Source organism: Embiotoca jacksoni, unplaced genomic scaffold (genome assembly GCF_022577435.1).
Source record: "Embiotoca jacksoni isolate LCO1_2020_lvr unplaced genomic scaffold, fEmbJac1.0.p SCAF_46, whole genome shotgun sequence".
NCBI classification, from domain to species: domain Eukaryota; kingdom Metazoa; phylum Chordata; class Actinopteri; family Embiotocidae; genus Embiotoca; species Embiotoca jacksoni.
Window position 1 is genome coordinate 2291807 of NW_027185399.1, and position 19719 is coordinate 2311525.

Genomic DNA, 19719 nt, shown 5'->3' on the forward strand with positions numbered 1-19719 from the left:
GGAAGTGCCGCCGGCTGCAGGAGCAGCTGTGGAAGTGAGCGTGTTTGAGGATGAGTGTTTGTCAGGAGTCGGTAACTGTCCTCAGTGATGTTCTGGGATGTTAAAGTGATGCTGAATCCTCGGAGGACTTCGACAACGATGGAGCTTCTTCCCCTCGTGTGTCTCTGTCTGCTGACTCGGTCTGGAAACACGTTGGGACACCAAACCGGTGACAAACTCTCTGGTGACAAACACTGCAGCATCAGCCTCCACAGCACAGCTGATGTCATCCAGTCAGTGATGTCATCCAGTCAGTGACGTCATCCAGTCGGTGACGTCATCCAGTCAGTGACGTCATCCAGTCAGTGACGTCATCCAGTCAGTGACGTCATCCAGTCACAGGTTTCCCTGTTTTTCCTTCCTCTTGAATATGATCTTTGTTCTGTGTTTACAGATGCAGCTTCAGAGCCTCGTTTTAAAATACTTAAAGAAACAAAAGATGGAGTTCTGGTTCAGTGTTCAGTTCGAGGAGCTTCTCCAGAACCTAAAGTCCAGTTGAAGAACCGTTCTGGAAACACGGTTCCTGCTGCAGAACCACAGGTCACAGAAAGAGGAGGCAGCTACGACATCATCCTCCAAACTACTGTGAAGAAGACCGACTACTATCAATGTGTAGCTACACAGGAGGAGATCAACCACCAGATATCTGCTGAGACATACGTCATTGTTCCTGATCAACAAGGTGAGCTTCCTCCTCTTCCTGTTTTCATTCTTCATTGTTTGCGTGTCATTAATTTACAGAAATCAAACTGGAACGACGTCATCTGAGCAAATGAGTCTAAATGACGAATGAATTCTGTTGCTGTTTATGACAAAAACTAAAATGTTGAAATGTTTTGATGAGCATTTTATATTATTTTAGTATATTTTGTGTTATGACCCGGTTCTTGGCCGCAGCAAAGACGGAGCTCAGCAGAGGTTTAACAAAAAGAAATGCATCTTATAATCAAACTTAACAAAAGATGCATCTGAGGTGATGCAGACAGGAGCTGATGACTGAACAGGTTCCAATCCAGGATACAACAACAACAAAAGAAGTGAAGCAACGTAGACAGAGACTGAAACTACCACCTGGTGTGACTTTCTTTGGAACAGAGAAGTTGAAGGACCAGATCATTTCATCAGGAGAAGCTGGTGAGTTCACTGACTGCAGTTTTGTCCCTTGTGATCAGGAGCAGGTGAGGCGGAGCTGCGACAGCCTGGACAGCTCAAAGCGTGGCTATCTGACGTTCTGCTGTCGCGGACCGGCGTGTCTATTTCACGCGTTGCCGTGATACGCGGTCGGCAGGTCGGATGACATCGACTCCAGCCGGCGTCTCTTTGACGTCCGCTTCAGTTCATGGAAGTCAGCAAACTGATTGAAATGGAAATAAAGACGGAGCCGGCGGATTTCACTCTTAGTGCAATTCATGTTGGAACAAAAAGGACAGTCTGTCCTCAAGGACTCATGAAGGGAGAGACAGTCTGTCCTCAAGGACTCATGAAGGGAGAGAACGTCTGTTCTCAAGGACTCATGAAGGGAGAGAAAGTCTGTCCTCAAGGACTCATGAAGGGAGAGACAGTCTGTCCTCAAGGACTCATGAAGGGAGAGAACGTCTGTTCTCAAGGACTCGTGGAGGGAGAGAAATTCTGTCCTCATGGACTCATGAAGGGAGAGAATGTCTGTCCTCAAGGACTCATGAAGGCAGAGACAGTCTGTCCTCAAGGACTCATGAAGGCAGAGAACGTCTGTTCTCAAGGACTCGTGGAGGGAGAGAAATTCTGTCCTCATGGACTCATGAAGGGAGAGAATGTCTGTCCTCAAGGACTCATGAAGGGAGAGAAAGTCTGTCCTCAAGGACTCATGAAGGGAGAGATAGTCTGTCCTCAAGGACTCATGAAGGGAGAGACAGTCTGTCCTCAAGGACTCATGAAGGGAGAGACAGTCTGTCCTCAAGGACTCATGAAGGGAGAGAAAGTCTGTCCTCAAGGACTCATGAAGGGAGAGACAGTCTGTCCTCCAGCACTCATTAAGGGAGAGACAGTCTGTCCTCAAGGACTCATCAAGGGAGAGAACGTCTGTCCTCGAGGACTCATGTAGGGAGATACAGTCTTTCTTCAAGGACTCATGAAGGGATAGACAGTCTGTCCTCAAGGACTCATGAAGGGAGAGAACGTCTGTTCTCAAGGACTCGTGGAGGGAGAGAAATTCTGTCCTCATGGACTCATGAAGGGAGAGAACGTCTGTCCTCAAGGACTCATGAAGGCAGAGACAGTCTGTCCTCAAGGACTCAAAGGCAGAGTACGTCTGTCCTCAAGGACTCATGAAGGGAGAGAAAGTCTGTCCTCAAGGACTCATGAAGGGAGAGACAGTCTGTCCTCAAGGACCCATGAAGTGAGAGAACGTCTGTCCTCGAGGACTCATGAAGGGAGAGACACTCTGTCTTCAAGGACTCATGAAGGGAGAGACAGTCTGTCCTCAAGGACTCATGAAGGGAGAGAAAGTCTGTCCTCAAGGGTTCCTGAAGGGAGAGACAGTCTGTCTTCAAGAACTCATGAAGGGAGAGACAGTCTGTCCTCAAGGACTCATGAAGGGAGAGACAGTCTGTCCTCAAGGACTCATGAAGGGAGAGAAAGTCTGTGCTTAAGGACTCATGAAGGGAGAGAATGTCTGTCCTCAAGGACTCATGAAGGGAGAGAACGTCTGTCCTCAAGGACTCATGAAGGCAGAGAACGTCTGTCGTCAAGGACTCATGAAGGGAGAGAACGTCTGTCCTGAAGGACTCCTGAAGGGAGAGAATGTCTGTCCTCAAGGACTCATGAAGGGAGAGAACGTCTGTCCTCGAGGACTCATGTAGGGAGACACACTCTTTCTTCAAAGACTCATGAAGGGATAGACAGTCTGTCCTCAAGGACTCATGACGGGAGAGAACGTCTGTTCTCAAGGACTCATGAAGGGAGAGAAAGTCTGTCCTCAAGGACTCATGAAGGGAGAGACAGTCTGTCCTCAAGGACCCATGAAGGGAGAGAACGTCTGTCCTCGAGGACTCATGAAGGGAGAGAACATCTGTCCTTAAGGACTCATGAAGGGAGAGAACGTCTGTCCTGAAGGACTCATGACGGGAGAGACAGTCTGTCCTCAAGGACTCATGACGGGAGAGACAGTCTGTCCTCAAGGACTCATGAAGGCAGAGAACGTCTGTCCTCAAGGACTCATGAAGGGAGAGAAAGTCTGTCCTCAAGGACTCATGAAGGGAGAGACAGTCTGTCCTCAAGGACCCATGAAGGGAGAGAACGTCTGTCCTCGAGGACTCATGAAGGGAGAGAACATCTGTCCTTAAGGACTCATGAAGGGAGAGAACGTCTGTCCTGAAGGACTCATGAAGGGAGAGAATGTCTGTCCTCAAGGACTCATGAAGGGAGAGAACGTCTGTCCTCGAGGACTCATGTAGGGAGATACAGTCTTTCTTCAAGGACTCATGAAGGGATAGACAGTCTGTCCTCAAGGACTCATGAAGGGAGGGAACGTCTGTTCTCAATGACTCGTGGAGGGAGAGAATGTCTGTCCTCATGGACTCATGAAGGGAGAGAACGTCTGTCCTCAAGGACTCATGAAGGCAGAGACAGTCTGTCCTCAAGGACTCATGAAGGCAGAGAACGTCTGTCCTCAAGGACTCATGAAGGGAGAGAAAGTCTGTCCTCAAGGACTCATGAAGGGAGAGACAGTCTGTCCTCAAGGACTCATGAAGGGAGAGACAGTCTGTCCTCAAGGACTCATGAAGGGAGAGACAGTCTGTCCTCAAGGACTCATGAAGGGAGAGAAAGTCTGTCCTCAAGGACTCATGAAGGGAGAGACAGTCTGTCCTCCAGCACTCATTAAGGGAGAGACAGTCTGTCGTCGAGGACTCATGAAGGGAGAGACAGTCTGTCCTCGAGGACTCATGAAGGGAGAGACAGTCTGTCCTCAAGGACTCATGAAGGGAGAGAACGTCTGTCCTCAAGGACTCATGAAGGGAGAGAATGTCTGTCCTCAAGGATTCATGAAGGGAGAGAATGTCTGTCCTCGAGGACTAATGAAGGGAGAGAAAGTCTGTCCTCGAGGACTCATGAAGGGAGAGAACGTCTGTCCTCCAGGACTCATGAAGGGAGAGAACGTCTGTCCTCGAGGACTCATGAAGGGAGAGAAAATCTGTCCTCAAGGACTCATGAAGGGAGAGACAGTCTGTCTTCAAGAACTCATGAAGGGAGAGACAGTCTGTCCTCAAGGACTCATAAAGGGAGAGACAGTCTGTCCTCAAGGAATCATGAAGGGAGAGAAAGTCTGTCCTCAAGGACTCATGAAGGGAGAGAATGTCTGTCCTCAAGGACTCATGAAGGGAGAGAACGTCTGTCCTCAAGGACTCATGAAGGCAGAGAACGTCTGTCGTCAAGGACTCGTGAAGGGAGAGAACGTCTGTCCTGAAGGACTCATGAAGGGAGAGAATGTCTGTCCTCAAGGACTCATGAAGGGAGAGAAAGTCTGTCCTCAAGGGTTCCTGAAGGGAGAGACAGTCTGTCTTCAAGGACTCATGAAGGGAGAGACAGTCTGTCCTCAAGGACTCATGAAGGGAGAGACAGTCTGTCCTCAAGGACTCATGAAGGGAGAGAAAGTCTGTCCTCAAGGACTCCTGAAGGGAGAGACAGTCTGTCCTCAAGGACCCATGAAGGGAGAGAAAGTCTGTCCTCAAGGACTCATGAAGGGAGAGAAAGTCTGTCCTCAAGGGTTCCTGAAGGGAGAGACAGTCTGTCCTCAAGGACTCATGAAGGGAGAGAAAGTCTGTTCTCAAGGACTCCTGAAGGGAGAGACAGTCTGTCCTTGGCCGGCTGGTTTACTGCACACTGACCCACCTTGTTGAATATTTAATGTGCTCTTATCTCTGAAGTGAAGCAATGACTACAACAGACCAGAGAAGATGTGGGATGATGACCGGATGTTCTCAGAGATCTTTATGTTCACAGCATGTTGCCCAACAAGACCTCAAAGTGTCGAGAGAAGTGACGGTGGTGAAACAAGGAAAGGGGGCGTGTCCACGAGAGTGGAACTGAAGACACTCGAAGACATTCAGTCCATTATTACATTAGACATCGGGGCATCTGTCCCACGGCCAACGTGACCTGAACTCTTATTCTCTTACTGGAAGTCTGCGAAAAAGAATGAATGTTTTTGTCTGAGTTGTAAAAATTCCCTCAAGGCGTTCTTTAGATATCGCATTCATGAGAACGGGACGGACGGATGAGATGGATGTGAGGTCATGGTGACCTTGAACTTTGACGTTTGGTGAATGTTTTTTACCAAGTTTGAAGCAATTCCCTCCGTTTGCATTCATGAGAACAGGACAAACAGGCAGACAGATAGACATCCTAAAAACAATGAACTGATTAAAGTTTGGTGGTCAAAGTTCAAAGTTCAAGGTCACTGTGACCTCAAGTCCCTCTGATACATCTGTCCTGTTCTCGTGAACGCGATATCTCAAGAATGCTTTGAGGGAATTTCTTCAAACTTGGCAAAAACATTCACTTGGTACAAAGGATGACCTCATCAGATTTTGGAGGTTAAAGGTCAAAGGTGTTCGATTTAACTCGAGGATGAACGGATATGATTTCGTGGAAATGATGTATTTTCTTTGTGAGGTATGAACAAATAAACGATAATACAACAAGCAGTTTAATGAAGCAAGATGAAATCTTCTCTCACCAATGAAATGTGCTTCAGGTCTGCTGAGTGGGAAGTTACAGAGAATCATAATAGCGCAGGATATTATAAATAAATATAAGGTAATCATTAATCTGGCTGTAACAATGGTCAAAGGTCACTTTAGAGTTCACATCCATTTCCCACTACGAACGGTAATATCGCAGGAAATCGCTGCCATAGTCCACTATAGTTCACTATAGTCCGCTATTGTTCACGACCGTCCGCTATAGTTCACTATAGTCCACTGTTGTCCGCTATTGTTCACTATAGTCCGCTATAGTCCACTATAGTTCCCTATAGTCCGCTATAGTTCACTATAGTCCACTCTTGTTCACTAATGTCCGCTATAGTTCACTATAGTCCACTGTTGTCCGCTATTGTTCGCTATTGTCCGCTATAGTTCACTATAGTTCACTATAGTCCACTGTTGTCCGCTATTGTTCACTATAGTCCGCTATAGTTCACTATAGTCCACTATAGTTCATTATAGTCCGCTATAGTTCACTATTGTCCGCTATAGTTCACTATAGTCCGCAATAGTCCACTATAGTCTGCTATAGTTCACTATGGTCCACTATAGTTCGCTATAGATCACTATGGTCTGTTATAGTTCACTATAGTCCACTATAGTTCACTACATGGATACCACAGAGTGGAGGTAACTGAGGCCCCTAGAAGGCCACAGCAAACTCATCTAAATTTCCTTTTTTTTTTTAAATACTCTTTTGTGTTCAACTTTTCAAAGGTGTGCAAAGTGATTCGTGAAGTTTTCACGGTAAAAATCCTCTTTCTTATAAACCCCACATCTGGTTTCCAGAGGCCGGTGCCAAAATGTTTCTCCTCATTGTAATTATTCATCCTGTTTATACCCGCCAGTGAAACCCCCCCCCACCCCCACCTCCGCACGTTTCATAGAAAAAATAAATTATACAACATAGTGCAAAGTTCAGCTCAGAGTGCTGAACGATGACACTTCAGCAGAAACTAATCTGAGATGCGATCGATTATTGAAACATGGAACTGATTGAGTAACTCTGTCAGCTGATGTTTGTCTGATGTTAGTTTCACTAACGTGGATCAGACCGAGCAACCAGACATGAATACCGGCTGAAGTAAACGCAATAAAACACACAGGCAGTCGTTAGAGAGGCGAGACGCAATAAAACCCGGTGTTATTATTGAAACTTGAGGCCATAGATGTACAGATGTACAGATGTACAGATTTACAGATTTACATATTTACAGATGTACATATTTACAGATTTACAGATGTACAGATTTACAGATTGTTGATCTTTCTGTAAATTCAGTGAATTGTTTTGCTTCAGGATTGAGTTGCCAGGTCGTCTCCGAGGAAACCGTCAACATTTCTTTTTCATCTGTTTTAAAGACAATAATGATGCCGAACCACGACTGGATTAAAACTTCCCTTTCAGTGTAAAAACCTTTATCTTGATGTCCCTGCATATAAAACTGGATATAAAGTAGTTGAAAGCAACACTAACATGCAAAGAAAGAAGAAATCTGAAGACTTTTATCTTTCTCGTAATTTATTTCATATATATTTGACACTATTTTCTGTATTGTCTTCTCTGCCATGTCACTTATTTTATATCACTTTTTGTTTATGTGTTCTAAAAATATATTTCGTTTTATTGTGAAGCACCTTGTATTGCAAAGAAAAGTTGACTTGATTTGACTGTTAATGATGTAATGATGTCATATAATCAGATATCAGTGAGAGGGTCCAGAACAGGACTTGTACTTTAATATTTGACTGATATTTGGCTGATAATATTTGAATACTTTGGATACAGGACTTTTTCCTTGTAATGGATTATTTGAATGGAGTATTTTTACTTTTTGACTTCCTTTAATAGAAGAGCTCCCCCTTTCGGTGGAGTTTGAACTGTTCACTTCAAGGAACTTGTGGTTTTATGTTTTTACCAGAATAAATGTTCACTTCGATTTATTTGGTGTCCTTGAGTGGAAGCAGCTGCGCCGCATGTTGCTTCATCTCGGCTCCTTTCGGGGTTTCTCGGTTCGTGGTCTGGAGCTGGTCGTGACGCTGTTGTTCTGCAGGATCTCAGGAGGAAGCTGCACCTTTTTGCAGCATAGAAACCGAAAGTGTCCGCGGATGGTGATCCACTCCAGAGGAGTGGCCTCCTGCACTTCCTTTAGAGAACCGTCGGGTCTCTTCCACAGACATGGAGCTCGTTCTGCTCATCTCTCTCTTCCTGCTGACTGCAAACACGTTTGGAGACGGAACCGGTGAGAGAAAGATTTCTGTCGTCTCATCATCATCTGCAGTTTTGCTTGTGTTTAATTGTTCAAAGTGATCAGCTGTTAGATTAACGAGGAGACAACAGCAGCGCGTGCGACTGTCCCATCAGCCTCCAACTGCATTTTAACATAAAGGTAACGCAGATTAAGGTGACGTCATCCAGTGAAATCATCCTCCTGGTTATTTACAGTCCTATAATACTCATTAATTGGATGTGTTGCATCATTTGGAGGTGTTTTTAAGTTTCGACGTGGGCCGGAAGTGCACTGCTTCCTCTTGACGCACATTTATTTCCGAGAATCGACATTTCATTTCCGATTAAATATCGAATTTGTGCTCCCGTTAAATGAAACCTTTAAATCAGCTGGTGATGTATAAACTAAAGAATATCGTAAATTATATTTCTCATAAAGAATGACATGATGTCCGCAGTGGTGGAAAGTATTTTTACTCGAGTACAAATTTGTGGCATTTGTACTTTAATTGAGTATTTTCCTTTTTATGCAACTCTATTCTTTTTCTCCACTAAATCTCAGAGGTAAATCTTCTGTTTTCTTTACTTGCCTATATTTGTCTGACAGCTTTAAGATTACAGTTTTTCATCCTCTTTCCTGACCTGTAAAAAACATGGAAATATAAATTTATTGATTTTAAATTAGAATTTTTCTGATAAACTGAAGGATTAAATGTTTCTTTATTAGTTGGAAATATTCAGTTACATTTTAGGCGAAAAAAACATTTTAAAAACCTCATGAAATCACCACAAAAAAAAAGTGTATTTCTGAGCTTTTTAAATCAGTTTAAAATCAGCACAATCTTAAATAATACATCAATAAAATGCACATGAATGCAGCGGTAATATTAAACATCATATAAAACAGTAAAACACTGACAGGGAGTGTTAACTGCACAATTCAGTGTGTACATTTACTTTTCATACTTCTAGTAGCTGCAGACTTTTACTGAAGTCAAGTTTTGAATGCAGAGCCCCCCCCCCCCCCCACACACACACAAACAAAAGAAATGTCAAACAAATTGAATTAAAATGAACTAATCCCCAGTATTTCCATGTAACCTGAGCTGCAGTAACACATCCTGGTTTTTGTTATCATTTGCAGAAGCAGAGAACGACAGTTTCAGCTCGTTTCCTCTTCGTCTGCCTCCCACACTCAAATCGCTTTTTATTTTATTTTCTGATGAAGCAGAAATACCTGTTTGTGTGGTGACACTTATCTGGATGAAGAGTGAGATTATGTGATAAATGTGAAGAGCTGTCAGCTGTCTAAAAAGATTCCTTCATTTGGCCTCTTTACTGCTGCTGAGCTGGAATGTCACACCTGCATTCATTGTGTTTTTCTGACCACAAGGAGACCACAGCAGTTATCTCAGTGTTGTTAGCTAAAGTCACTCCTTCTTATTAGTTTTCTGGAGGTCCATCTGAAAATAATCCCTCATTCATTAGAAAAACCAACGATGACATCACTGAACATTTCTGAATTAAATCCTCTTTCATAAAGGTTATAATGTTCAGTTTTTCTTTATTCAAACCGTTTTAGAGACGTGTTGGTTCGACTGTATTTCATTAGACTGAAAGGTGTTCGGAGGAAGAGGAGGAGGAAGAGGAGGAGGCTAAAGACACATTTTTATTCACTGGTCTTTTTGTATCTTTCCATATTTACTTTCATATTTTGATTTAACATATTTTCATGTTGTTTTGTGCAGCACACAATGATACGCTGGTGTTTCAGAGGAGATGTGAGTCGTGTTCCCCGACAGATCGAACACACTGACTGATGCATGTTTTTGGTTTTTCAGGGTCAGATGTCACCAGGTTGATCGTGAAAGAGGACGATGATGCCACTTTAATGTGTTCCTTCGGCCCTGAGAGCATCATCGACAAGATGTTTGACTGGAAGAAGAAAGAGACTAACAACAAGGTGTTCTTCTATCAAAGGGGAGAAGATAACAATAACGGCATTTCAGAGTTCAAAGGTCGAGTCTTTCATTTTGAAGACCAACTGGTGTTCGGTAACGCCTCCATAGTTATCACAAAGACACAGCCGGGGGACAGTGGAAATTACACCTGTGATTTTCCGCTTGATTCGTCATCAAGACGAGCCCGCATCGAGCTGATCATCCGTGAGTTCCTCCATGAAACCGTTCTGAGACGCCTGCTTATTTACAGACGCGGCTGGTTCAAGAGTCCCAGATGGACTCAAGTCAGAATAAAAACACCGAGCGTGGACGAGGTCTTCAGATGGAGAAGTGTTTCATCTAATCTCAGATTAAATTCGAGGCTCCGCTCTCCATCTGTTGATGTGGAAGTGTTTTCAGTTTCACAGTAAAAAGTGAGGCCTCATGTTAGTGGATGTGCCGCGATAATGAGCCTTTCTTATAGTTTGTTTCCTGGCAGAGGCTGAAGTCTTGTTTATGTCGGTGTGAACCGTCGCGGAGCCGCAGAGGCTTTCATGGCTCGTGTGCTCTCTCCTCGGCAGTAGGGAGGACATGCAGAGAAAGACGGAGACGAGATGACGTGACCGCTGCAGAGCTGCACAACGCTGAGGAAGACTCACTGTGTTTAAACTGATGAGCATGTGACCACTGTGTCTGTCCATGAGGCCGTCTGAGGGCTCTCAAAACCTGCAGCTCAGCTTATCTTAGCCTGGTTTAACTTAGTTTAGCTTGATTTAGCACCAAGACTGTGAACGCTGGAGAAAAAGATAAACAGGCTCTGACCAAAGATAACAGCTCCTCTAAAACTCACTATTTAACAGGTTATATCTCATTATTTGAATCCACAGGAACAGAAAGTGATCATGTGACCGTTTTTACAGGAGGATGCGTGTTGGATTATTTCCTGGTTGCAACACGTCAGCTGCTGCTCCTGGTTAAGAAAAAACAAACCTGTAAAACCTCAAATTATTTATTTTACACTTTAGTTTGAGTCCCAATGAAACAAATGAAATTTGAAGTGTTATTCAGTGAGCTTTAGAGTTACTTCTGAGTGGGTTCATCACCTTTAGATCAGTGAGCTGGAGGTTATAGTGACTATTTATCACAAATCTAAATCGAACTAAAAAATGAGAAGACCACTGATGCATCATGGGAATGAAGGACGATAAAAGAAATCCACTCTGCAAACAAAGTTTTTCTTTTTTGTTGAACAGAGTTTATATTTTGTGACTTCTGCTGCCTCATTGGTTAAAAGCTTCGACCTCCCCAGGTGCATGCTGGTCCTTCACCTGCCTGCCTACCTGTATAATGTGAGCCATCAGATTGATGTTGATCCACCCGGACGTGTTTTCCAACTCTGATTTCAACCCATCCAGGACGGATAGAAACCAGCCTCGTCTGTAAATGCGCCAGGACGTTTATAAAATCTAAAACTGTGGTTTCCTCTCGCAGTTTTAGATCATAAATAATATTTGTAATAAATATTACCGAGTTTTCTTTTTTCTCAGTTTTACCTGACTGCCAAGTTGATGTCACTGAAACATGTCTAACATGTGTTTTATTTCCCCTTTTAGAGAAAATCTTAACCTCTTAGGGTTTCTCATATTCATGCTCATTGCTGCCTCTTTACACCGACCAACCTGAACCTGTTTATGGTTTCAGCAGCATAAAGAGCCGGTTCACGTCTGCGTATCGCTGTGAAATAATCTCTCTGTGGTTTCATGTTCTGTTTCAGTCATATTTGTAGCTCGAACACTGTTAATGGGTTGAAGGATTTCACAGATAAGGGATGAGGCTATGTTGTTTTTAACCTTCCCCTTCATATTTAAAGTACAGTAAATCAGTTATAATAAGATCAATCAGGCTGAAATTCACAGGATTTCATCTTTATTCTATCTGCAATATTTGTGCCAAACTTCACTTTGATAGACAGAAGTGGCTCCAAGATATTTATGAAAGTGCAGCACAGAGCATCTCCAGCAGATGACTGCAGAGCTCCACAAGAACCTCTCTGAAGTGAATAAATAATGATGATAAAGCCTTTTTAAAATACTCCAAAAAAGCCACAAGAAGACAAAGTTGTTAAATTTAACTATAAAAATATCATCCTAATATTTAGATAAAGATTTATAAAAATAATTATTGTTTAATTCGGTCTATTTTGAGAGATATCAACAGTTTCTCTGATCTGTTTGTGTTCCGCTGTGACAGAGAGACAAACTGCCTTAACTTCCATATATGGTCCGACAGGTAATTTTACCAGCTCCAAAGTCAGACTGTTTACACGGCGCTGACTTTCAATTGGACGACAGTAACTGTCAATAACACACACGTGGTACCTGCCTGAAGATGCTCTTCTCTGATTGGCTGATCGAGTTGAAAGTCGGACAGGTCCGTCATTTTACGTCGTAGAAAGATGCTGATTGGTTCGTTTTGTTCCCGGGCGTTCACTGATTTCACAGACACCGAACATCATTGGTCAAATCTTTTGTCATTACTTTATAATTGATCGAGATGTCGGTGTTTAAAACGTTTAAGGAGCTGCGATCAAACTAAACGAGGGAAATAATTCACTTTTATTCGATTTATTTTGACTTCCGCTTGAACTTAAACGAGCTGAATGTAATAGGTGGAGTTTTGTTCTTTAAAACGAGCCGCAGTTTGTTGATAAATGTTTGTTTTTCGATCCATAAATGACTTTTAACGGTGATGCGACAGGTTAGCAGATAAATTGCGAACTATTTACTGCCGTAAAGCGAAATGTAATTATTTTAATGTCGAAAATCCTTCGACGAGATTCATGAGTTTGTTGAAAAAACGAACTTTTAACCTTTAAAATGAGGTATAATATGTCTGTGCTGACCTTCCCGGTCAACGTAAAAATATACCGTATATTAATTTATGAATTTTAAGTGTAAATATCGGGTCGCATACAACCTCCGCACTTCAAAAGGTTAAAAGACAGAACATCGGAGAAAATCCCAGGTGAGTCCTGAATTTGAGTATCAGATATCTGATATCTCTGATCACCACATCTCTACCTGGATGTGACGTCACTCATCCCTGATAAGTGACGACATTTTTACGTCAACATCTCTTCGAGTTGTTGCACTTTGAATAATGTAAAAAGTTCACCATCATTATTACAAAGGAAGTAATCTAACCTGTAATTAAGGTACATTAGTGACTTCTGGTTGATTCCATAAACTTTATTTAAACTACCTGTGACGATATTAATGCAGTAATATTGAAGAAGCTGCAAACATCTATTTAATTCATTCTGTATTTTCCTGTATATAATTGAACTTTTAGTGATCAATGTGATCTGGCTGCTAAAACAGCAACTTCCTCTTTACATTCATAAAATACTGCATTATATAAACATATTTAAATGAGTCAGAAATACAGTTTAAAATGTTATTCAAACATTAAGTTCTGTCAAACAATGCTGGGAGGTGAAATTAAGCTCCACAGTACTGTGCTTTTCTTTTCTTTTAACACTTTGTAAAACACTGAATATGGAAAATGATTTTAATCTGTTGTTTATTCTGTGTTCTCAGGTGCATCTCCAAAACCATCTGTCACAATAATTAATGCAACAAATAACGACTGGGCTCTGCTGGAGTGTGAAGTTGAAGGAGCTTCTCCAGAACCGGTAGTCGAGTGGAGGGACGGAGCTGGAAACATCCTTCCTGCTGAAGAACCAAAGGTCACAAAAAACAAAGAGAAAGAAAACAGCTTCAACGTTATTCTCCAGATTTATGTGACCAAGTCCGACAGGTACACCTGTGTTTCTACACAGGAGAAGATCTACCATCAGATTTCTAAAGGGATCTACGTGCCTATAAATGGTGAGTCCTTTTGTTGTTCTTTAAAAAAAAAGTGATTGTTCATACATTACAAATACAAGTTTTCCAAAGAAAGATATGTGAGGTCATCTGAGGTCATCTGAGGTCATTGAAGTCATCTGAGGTCATCTGAGGTCATTGAGGTCATCTGAGGTCATTGAGGTCATTGAGGTCATCTGAGGTCATCTGAGGTCATCTGAGGTGTGTGACTCACTAAACTCTGATAAAACACTCCAGCAGGTGAGTTGACAGGAACTGAGCCCAGAATGAAGTGAGTTCAGTCTGAATCCAGCTCCTTCATAATTATCTGTGATATGAAACATGAGTGTTTCCAGCTGTGATCAGTCCCAGCAGCTGTATGAGCTGCACACGATCCACAGTCCCTCTCCGATCGTTACCTTCCTGCTGCTTGCTCGTGAGTCTGAGGACACAAACTGAGCTGGTTGAGACGTGACGTCCGACGTGTCCTCAGGGTTTCACTATTTACTGGAAAGAGTCCTTAAATAACTGATTGGGAGCATTTGTCCTCCTTCCACTGCTCCACTTCACATCATCTCAGATTTATTCACATTTAAACACAACAGAGGTCGAACAAAGTTCAGCACATCATCAGAGTTAAAACAGCCGGATAGACTTTAAAAGTTCAAAGAAATAAGCAGTAAAAAATAAACAATAAACAATATAAAGCCAAACAAAACACAAGAATGTAGGAGGAATAAAAAATGAATTAAATGGAGGTTTAATTTACACAGAAAAGATTTACAATCATCAGTTTAATCCTGAGAACAGAAACGTTCTTTGTTGGATTCACAGACTGAAAGTGAAAGTTTTGAAATATGTCTCAGAGCGGAGACGTAATTTAACACCATGAGAGTTTCACTATTTACTGAAAACTGGAGCCTAAAATCTCTTTGTTTTCTCCACCTGACGTCTGCAGCGCCGGCCTCAGATAACAAACCCGTCTGTGAGCGTGTTTTCTGCTGACTCGGGAGTTAAACGCCGTCTGAAAGCAGAGTTCAGCCGAGTGGTGACTGTTGGAGTGAAAGTAGAAAAGTAAACAGCTGACTGAACTCAGATCGTCCTCGTCTGGTCATAAATATTATAAATATTCTCCTCCGACGTCAATAAATCCTGCAGGCCGGAAATCAAACCAGAGGAATGTAAGATGTTCGAAACACCAGACTGAAACTGTACAGGGGTGTGTGTGTGTGTGTGTGTGTGTGTGTGTGTGTGTCTCTGTGTGTGTGTGTGTGTGTGTGTGTGTGTGTGTGTGTGTGTGTGTGTGTCTCTCTGTGTGTGTCTGTGTGTGTGTGTGTGTGTGTGTGTGTGTGTGTGTGTGTGTGTACACACAAGATGTTAGTTAACTACACACAATCTACACACAAACACACACACTCACTACACACAATCTACACACAAACACACACTCACTACACACAATCTACACACAAACACACACACTCACTACACACAATCTACACACAAACACACACTCACTACACACAATCTACACACAAACACACACACTCACTACACACAATCTACACACAAACACACACTCACTACACACAATCTACACACAAACACACACACTCACTACACACAATCTACACACAAACACACACACTCACTACACACAATATACACACAAACACACACTCACTACACACAATCTACACACAAACACACACACTCACTACACACAATCTACACACAAACACACACACTCACTACACACAATCTACACACAAACACACACACTCACTACACACAATCTACACACAAACACACACTCACTACACACAATCTACACACAAACACACACACTCACTACACACAATCTACACACAAACACACACTCACTACACACAATCTACACACAAACACACACACTCACTACACACAATCTACACACAAACACACACACTCACTACACACAATATACACACAAACACACACTCACTACACACAATCTACACACAAACACACACACTCACTACACACAATATACACACAAACACACACACTCACTACACACAATCTACACACAAACACACACACTCACTACACACTCACTACACAAGATGGTGGTTAACTATCTGATCCGGAGGAGACTCATGAAAACACATTTAGGAACTAAATCATCACAATCACATGTTTTTAAGATACAAGTGAAATTAATAAATAAATTATTGATCCGTGTTGAACCACAAATATTCAGAGGTTCACTGAAGTTCTTATTTTCTGTAAATTAATCGATGAGATGGAGACGAAGCGGTTTAATAACTGCAGCAGCAAACACATGAATCACATCAGAAACAATGAGGACACTTTAGTTTTTGTTCTGGATTATAAATTAAAGTGAAGATAAAAAGCAGGACAGTATTATAACTCTACATTAATACAATAATAGCAGCTGGTGATTATTAATCCAATGGAGGAACTTCAAGGCTTCCTGTTCATATCAAACACTTCCTGTTTGAGAACAAAGTCACTGAAGCTGCTGAGACGCCCCCTGCTGGTTTCACCTGGAAACAACCTCATTGTTTATTCATTCACTTTAAAAAAACTACTTTTAAAGCATCAAAGTACAGTTTGTCCAAACAGTAATATGAATATGAACACATTAAGATTAATGATGTGTATGCAGTTTATTCCAACCATGTTTCTGTGTATTTTAATGTGTTCTTCTAGTATTTAGGAGAATTTTAGATTTTCAGACGTTATTAAACTGTTAAAAACAGTTAAAGTTGTTATAATAAATGTCCCTGTTTACACTGAATGACTTTTTTAAAGAAGCACAACTTTAAATGTTTTTAATGTAATAAATGTTCTGCTGTTACATCCTGAGAGTAACGTCACCGTCTTGTGTTTCAGCGAGCAATGGGATGAGTACAGCTGCTGGAGGACATATTGTTGGACTTATTGTTGGACTTGTCCTACTTGTCCTACTTTAGTTGTTGTTTATCAAAGTCACCGCAAAAATCAACCACCAGGTAAGTAGAAATAATGTGTGTCGGCATGTGTTTAATGTGCAGACGATAGTCCTGTCAGTGTTTCCATCTGAAAGTCCACAGAGACGTCGGTCCAGTTCTCGTCCGTCTCCTCCGCTGTTCAAACTATCAGCAGCAGTCGTTCCGTATAAATTTACATTTTGTGACGTAAATTAATCAAAGCTGTAAATTATTCTGCATCGTAGCAGAATGTCATTTGACATGTTTTACATTTGGTTCCTCTTTTAGCTGATATTGAATCAGTGCTGGAAAACTTTGAGTGAAGTTTTCCTGCTAAATCAGTTGTTTCTGCTGCTGCCGGCTTTCAGCTTCATCACAAACACAAACACAAACACAAACCCCGTTTATCCAAACCACTGGAGAGCTGACCCAACAGGAAGCATCCAGATGATTGACATGACAGAAAACCCAAATGGTCTGTTGGAATTAATTATTTTTTTTTTGGGCAGCACGGTGGTGCAGTGGTTAGCATTGTCGCCTCACAGCAAAAAGGTTCCGGGTTTGAATCCGGTCCTGGGCCTTTCTGTGCGGAGTTTGCATGTTCTCCCTGTGCTTGCGTGGGTTCTCTCTGGGTTCTCCGGCTTCCTCCCATCATCCAAAAACATGCACCTCAGGTCAGGTTACCTGGCGCCGCGCTAGTGGCAGCCTGCTGCAGCAGCTCCCCCCTGAGAGCCCCCCTGCTGTAGTGAAGACATTTCCCCTCGGGGATTAATAAAGTGAAATAAAAAAAATAAAAAAAAAAATATGAAAAACTAAAACGTATCAAATCCTTTTCAATGATAAGAATTCAAACACTCTAATTATATTCTGACACATGATGATGATGCTGAAGTTTTACTGCTCTTTACTATCATTATATACTTTATATTTGTTTTAAATCAGTCAAAAAACTAAACAACGAACTTTGTTTACAACTTTAATAAACAACAACAAATGTCCAGACGTGTTGTTTTTTTTGGGTTTTGCATCACAAAGCTGCATTTGAAGAAAAAAAACAACAACAACAAAAAAAATCGTATTTTTGTTAATAAATGTTTAGGACATGCCTTTTAAAATGATGTAACATCTCCCGTCTGAGGGGACGTTCACTCGTCCTGTTAAACTCAGCAGTGTTCAGCGTCACATCTGAAAAACTCATTAACTCAACACTGTTTCAGGATTTTAGGTTGGACGTTTTTGTACTGCAGCATCTTGGATAATTTAATAAACATTTTACAGTCAGAACAGGATGAAGATAAACTGGATCTTTGCTGATGTAACTCTGTTTTCTGTTTTGCAGGTCGACGATAAGATAAAAGATGAAACAACTTCTCCAGGACGGTCAGCAGAATGTCTGACGTCGGTGTGACGTTTGAAGCAGATTGTCTGAATGTGTGTTTGTCTGTTTGTGTAATTTTGTACAAATTCCTTCTTTGACTTTATTTGAATATTTCCTATTAATGCAGCTTTTATCCTTCTCCACCCTCCACCACAGTTCAGAGGCTGTTGTTGTTGTTGTTGTTGTTTACTCCTTTTGTCCAGCAGCTTTAGTTACATTAAAGGATTTACAGGTTTTTTGTTTTATCTCCTTCCTGTCCAGTTAAAACCACGTATCTCTAAAGTTTGGGATCTTGAAGGATTAAATGTTTCTTTATGTTGATCAAATTAAAAACCCAGTTGTGTTTTCTGGGTCTTCTACTGCTGCATGTCTACTGCATCTTTTTATGCTGTAACATCAAACTATCTTCTGCATTTTACTTCCTGGATAAATGAAAGAATTAAAATCACCTTCAGAGCTCTTTGAGACAAATTACATCAATTTACAATTTGGAGCTTTTTGAATAAAGTTAATTTGACAATAAAATGGAGTGAAAATAAAATAATTTGATTGGAAATCAGGACAATTAAAGACAAAGAAGCAACGCAGAAGGACGTGAACAACCAAACGAGGAGGACACATGCTTGGTGGACAGTGGGAACAAAAACAGACCAATAATTATGACCAGAAAACTCCTGACTGATCATTTAACACCTGATTCAAGATTCATATCTGGACCATGTTGAGGTTAAAATAATATGAACAAGATGTTCAATTCTGAGTATCAGGAAGAATTAAAGGTCCGTTTGTTTTGTTTTAAAGTTCAAATCAAAGCAGCATTTCTGAGACCTGCTTAAACCCAATTTAATCGTGCACACAATATACGATATAATCATTTAATATTTCTAGAGATGATCTATGATGTTAAAATAGTTCACTTTGATCTGTAATCCTTTATCACATTACTGTAACTGAGTTCAACATTGACCTGAAGCCTGCTGTCCTTCACATGAATGTGAATGTTTTTGAAGCTAAACTTTAAAATAGCTTTTGTGACTTTTGTTATTTGTATTTTTTTCATCATATTGTTGTTTTCTGTCAGTACAGTCACACATTGTTGGTGACTGATACGAGAATTTATGTTGTCAAATGATGAACCTGTAGTTTATCATCTCATTTTAGATGGTGCTTCATTTCTCCACTAATAAATAAATATAACATAAAACTGCCTGTTGTGACTGTTTTTATGTTTGTTGTGTCTTTGATAAGAGAACCAGAAATGATTTTTCTGGATTGATCAGATTTTTTTTTTATAAAAGACTTTTGAAGGAGCAGAAACATTTTGAGTGTTTCAGATATTCTGGATTTAAAACAGGACTTCTTCCCACTGTTTCCTGTTAAATTAGTGTCGTTTTATCCGGATAAACCTTCATTCATGTCTTTTCTTCTTCAGGCTTCTTTTTTCAATCCACAGTTTCACATTAAAACGCGGAGAATCCGCGTCTTGACGCTTTTATTGTGAAGGATCCTTGGCGGAAGTGCCGCCGGCTGCAGGAGCAGCTGTGGAAGTG

The 19719-nt window shown here is 41.4% G+C and overlaps 1 protein-coding gene across 1 annotated transcript; it reads left to right on the top strand.

The window, feature by feature from the left end:
• The first annotated feature begins 7662 nt into the window (after window positions 1–7662).
• LOC138210454 (V-set domain-containing T-cell activation inhibitor 1-like) lies at window positions 7663–19373 on the top strand. Its single transcript, XM_069169624.1, has 5 exons — window positions 7663–8023; window positions 9852–10175; window positions 13550–13840; window positions 16715–16833; window positions 18131–19373. Exons 1-4 carry the CDS (start codon window positions 7960–7962, stop codon window positions 16792–16794), a joined length of 759 nt encoding a protein of 252 aa, XP_069025725.1. The 5' UTR covers window positions 7663–7959; the 3' UTR covers window positions 16795–16833; window positions 18131–19373.
• Window positions 19374–19719: the final 346 nt, after the last annotated feature.

What these genes read in the sequence shown, in the direction of transcription:
- LOC138210454 (XM_069169624.1), top strand. Translation starts at nt 7,960, where the DNA reads ATGGAGCTCGTTCTGCTCATCTCTCTCTTCCTGCTGACTGCAAACACG. An exon ending in CCGCATCGAGCTGATCATCC is followed by an intron (nt 10,176 to 13,549) that starts GTGAGTTCCTCC and finishes CTGTGTTCTCAG; the next exon opens with GTGCATCTCCAAAACCATCT. An exon ending in GATCTACGTGCCTATAAATG is followed by an intron (nt 13,841 to 16,714) that starts GTGAGTCCTTTT and finishes CTTGTGTTTCAG; the next exon opens with CGAGCAATGGGATGAGTACA.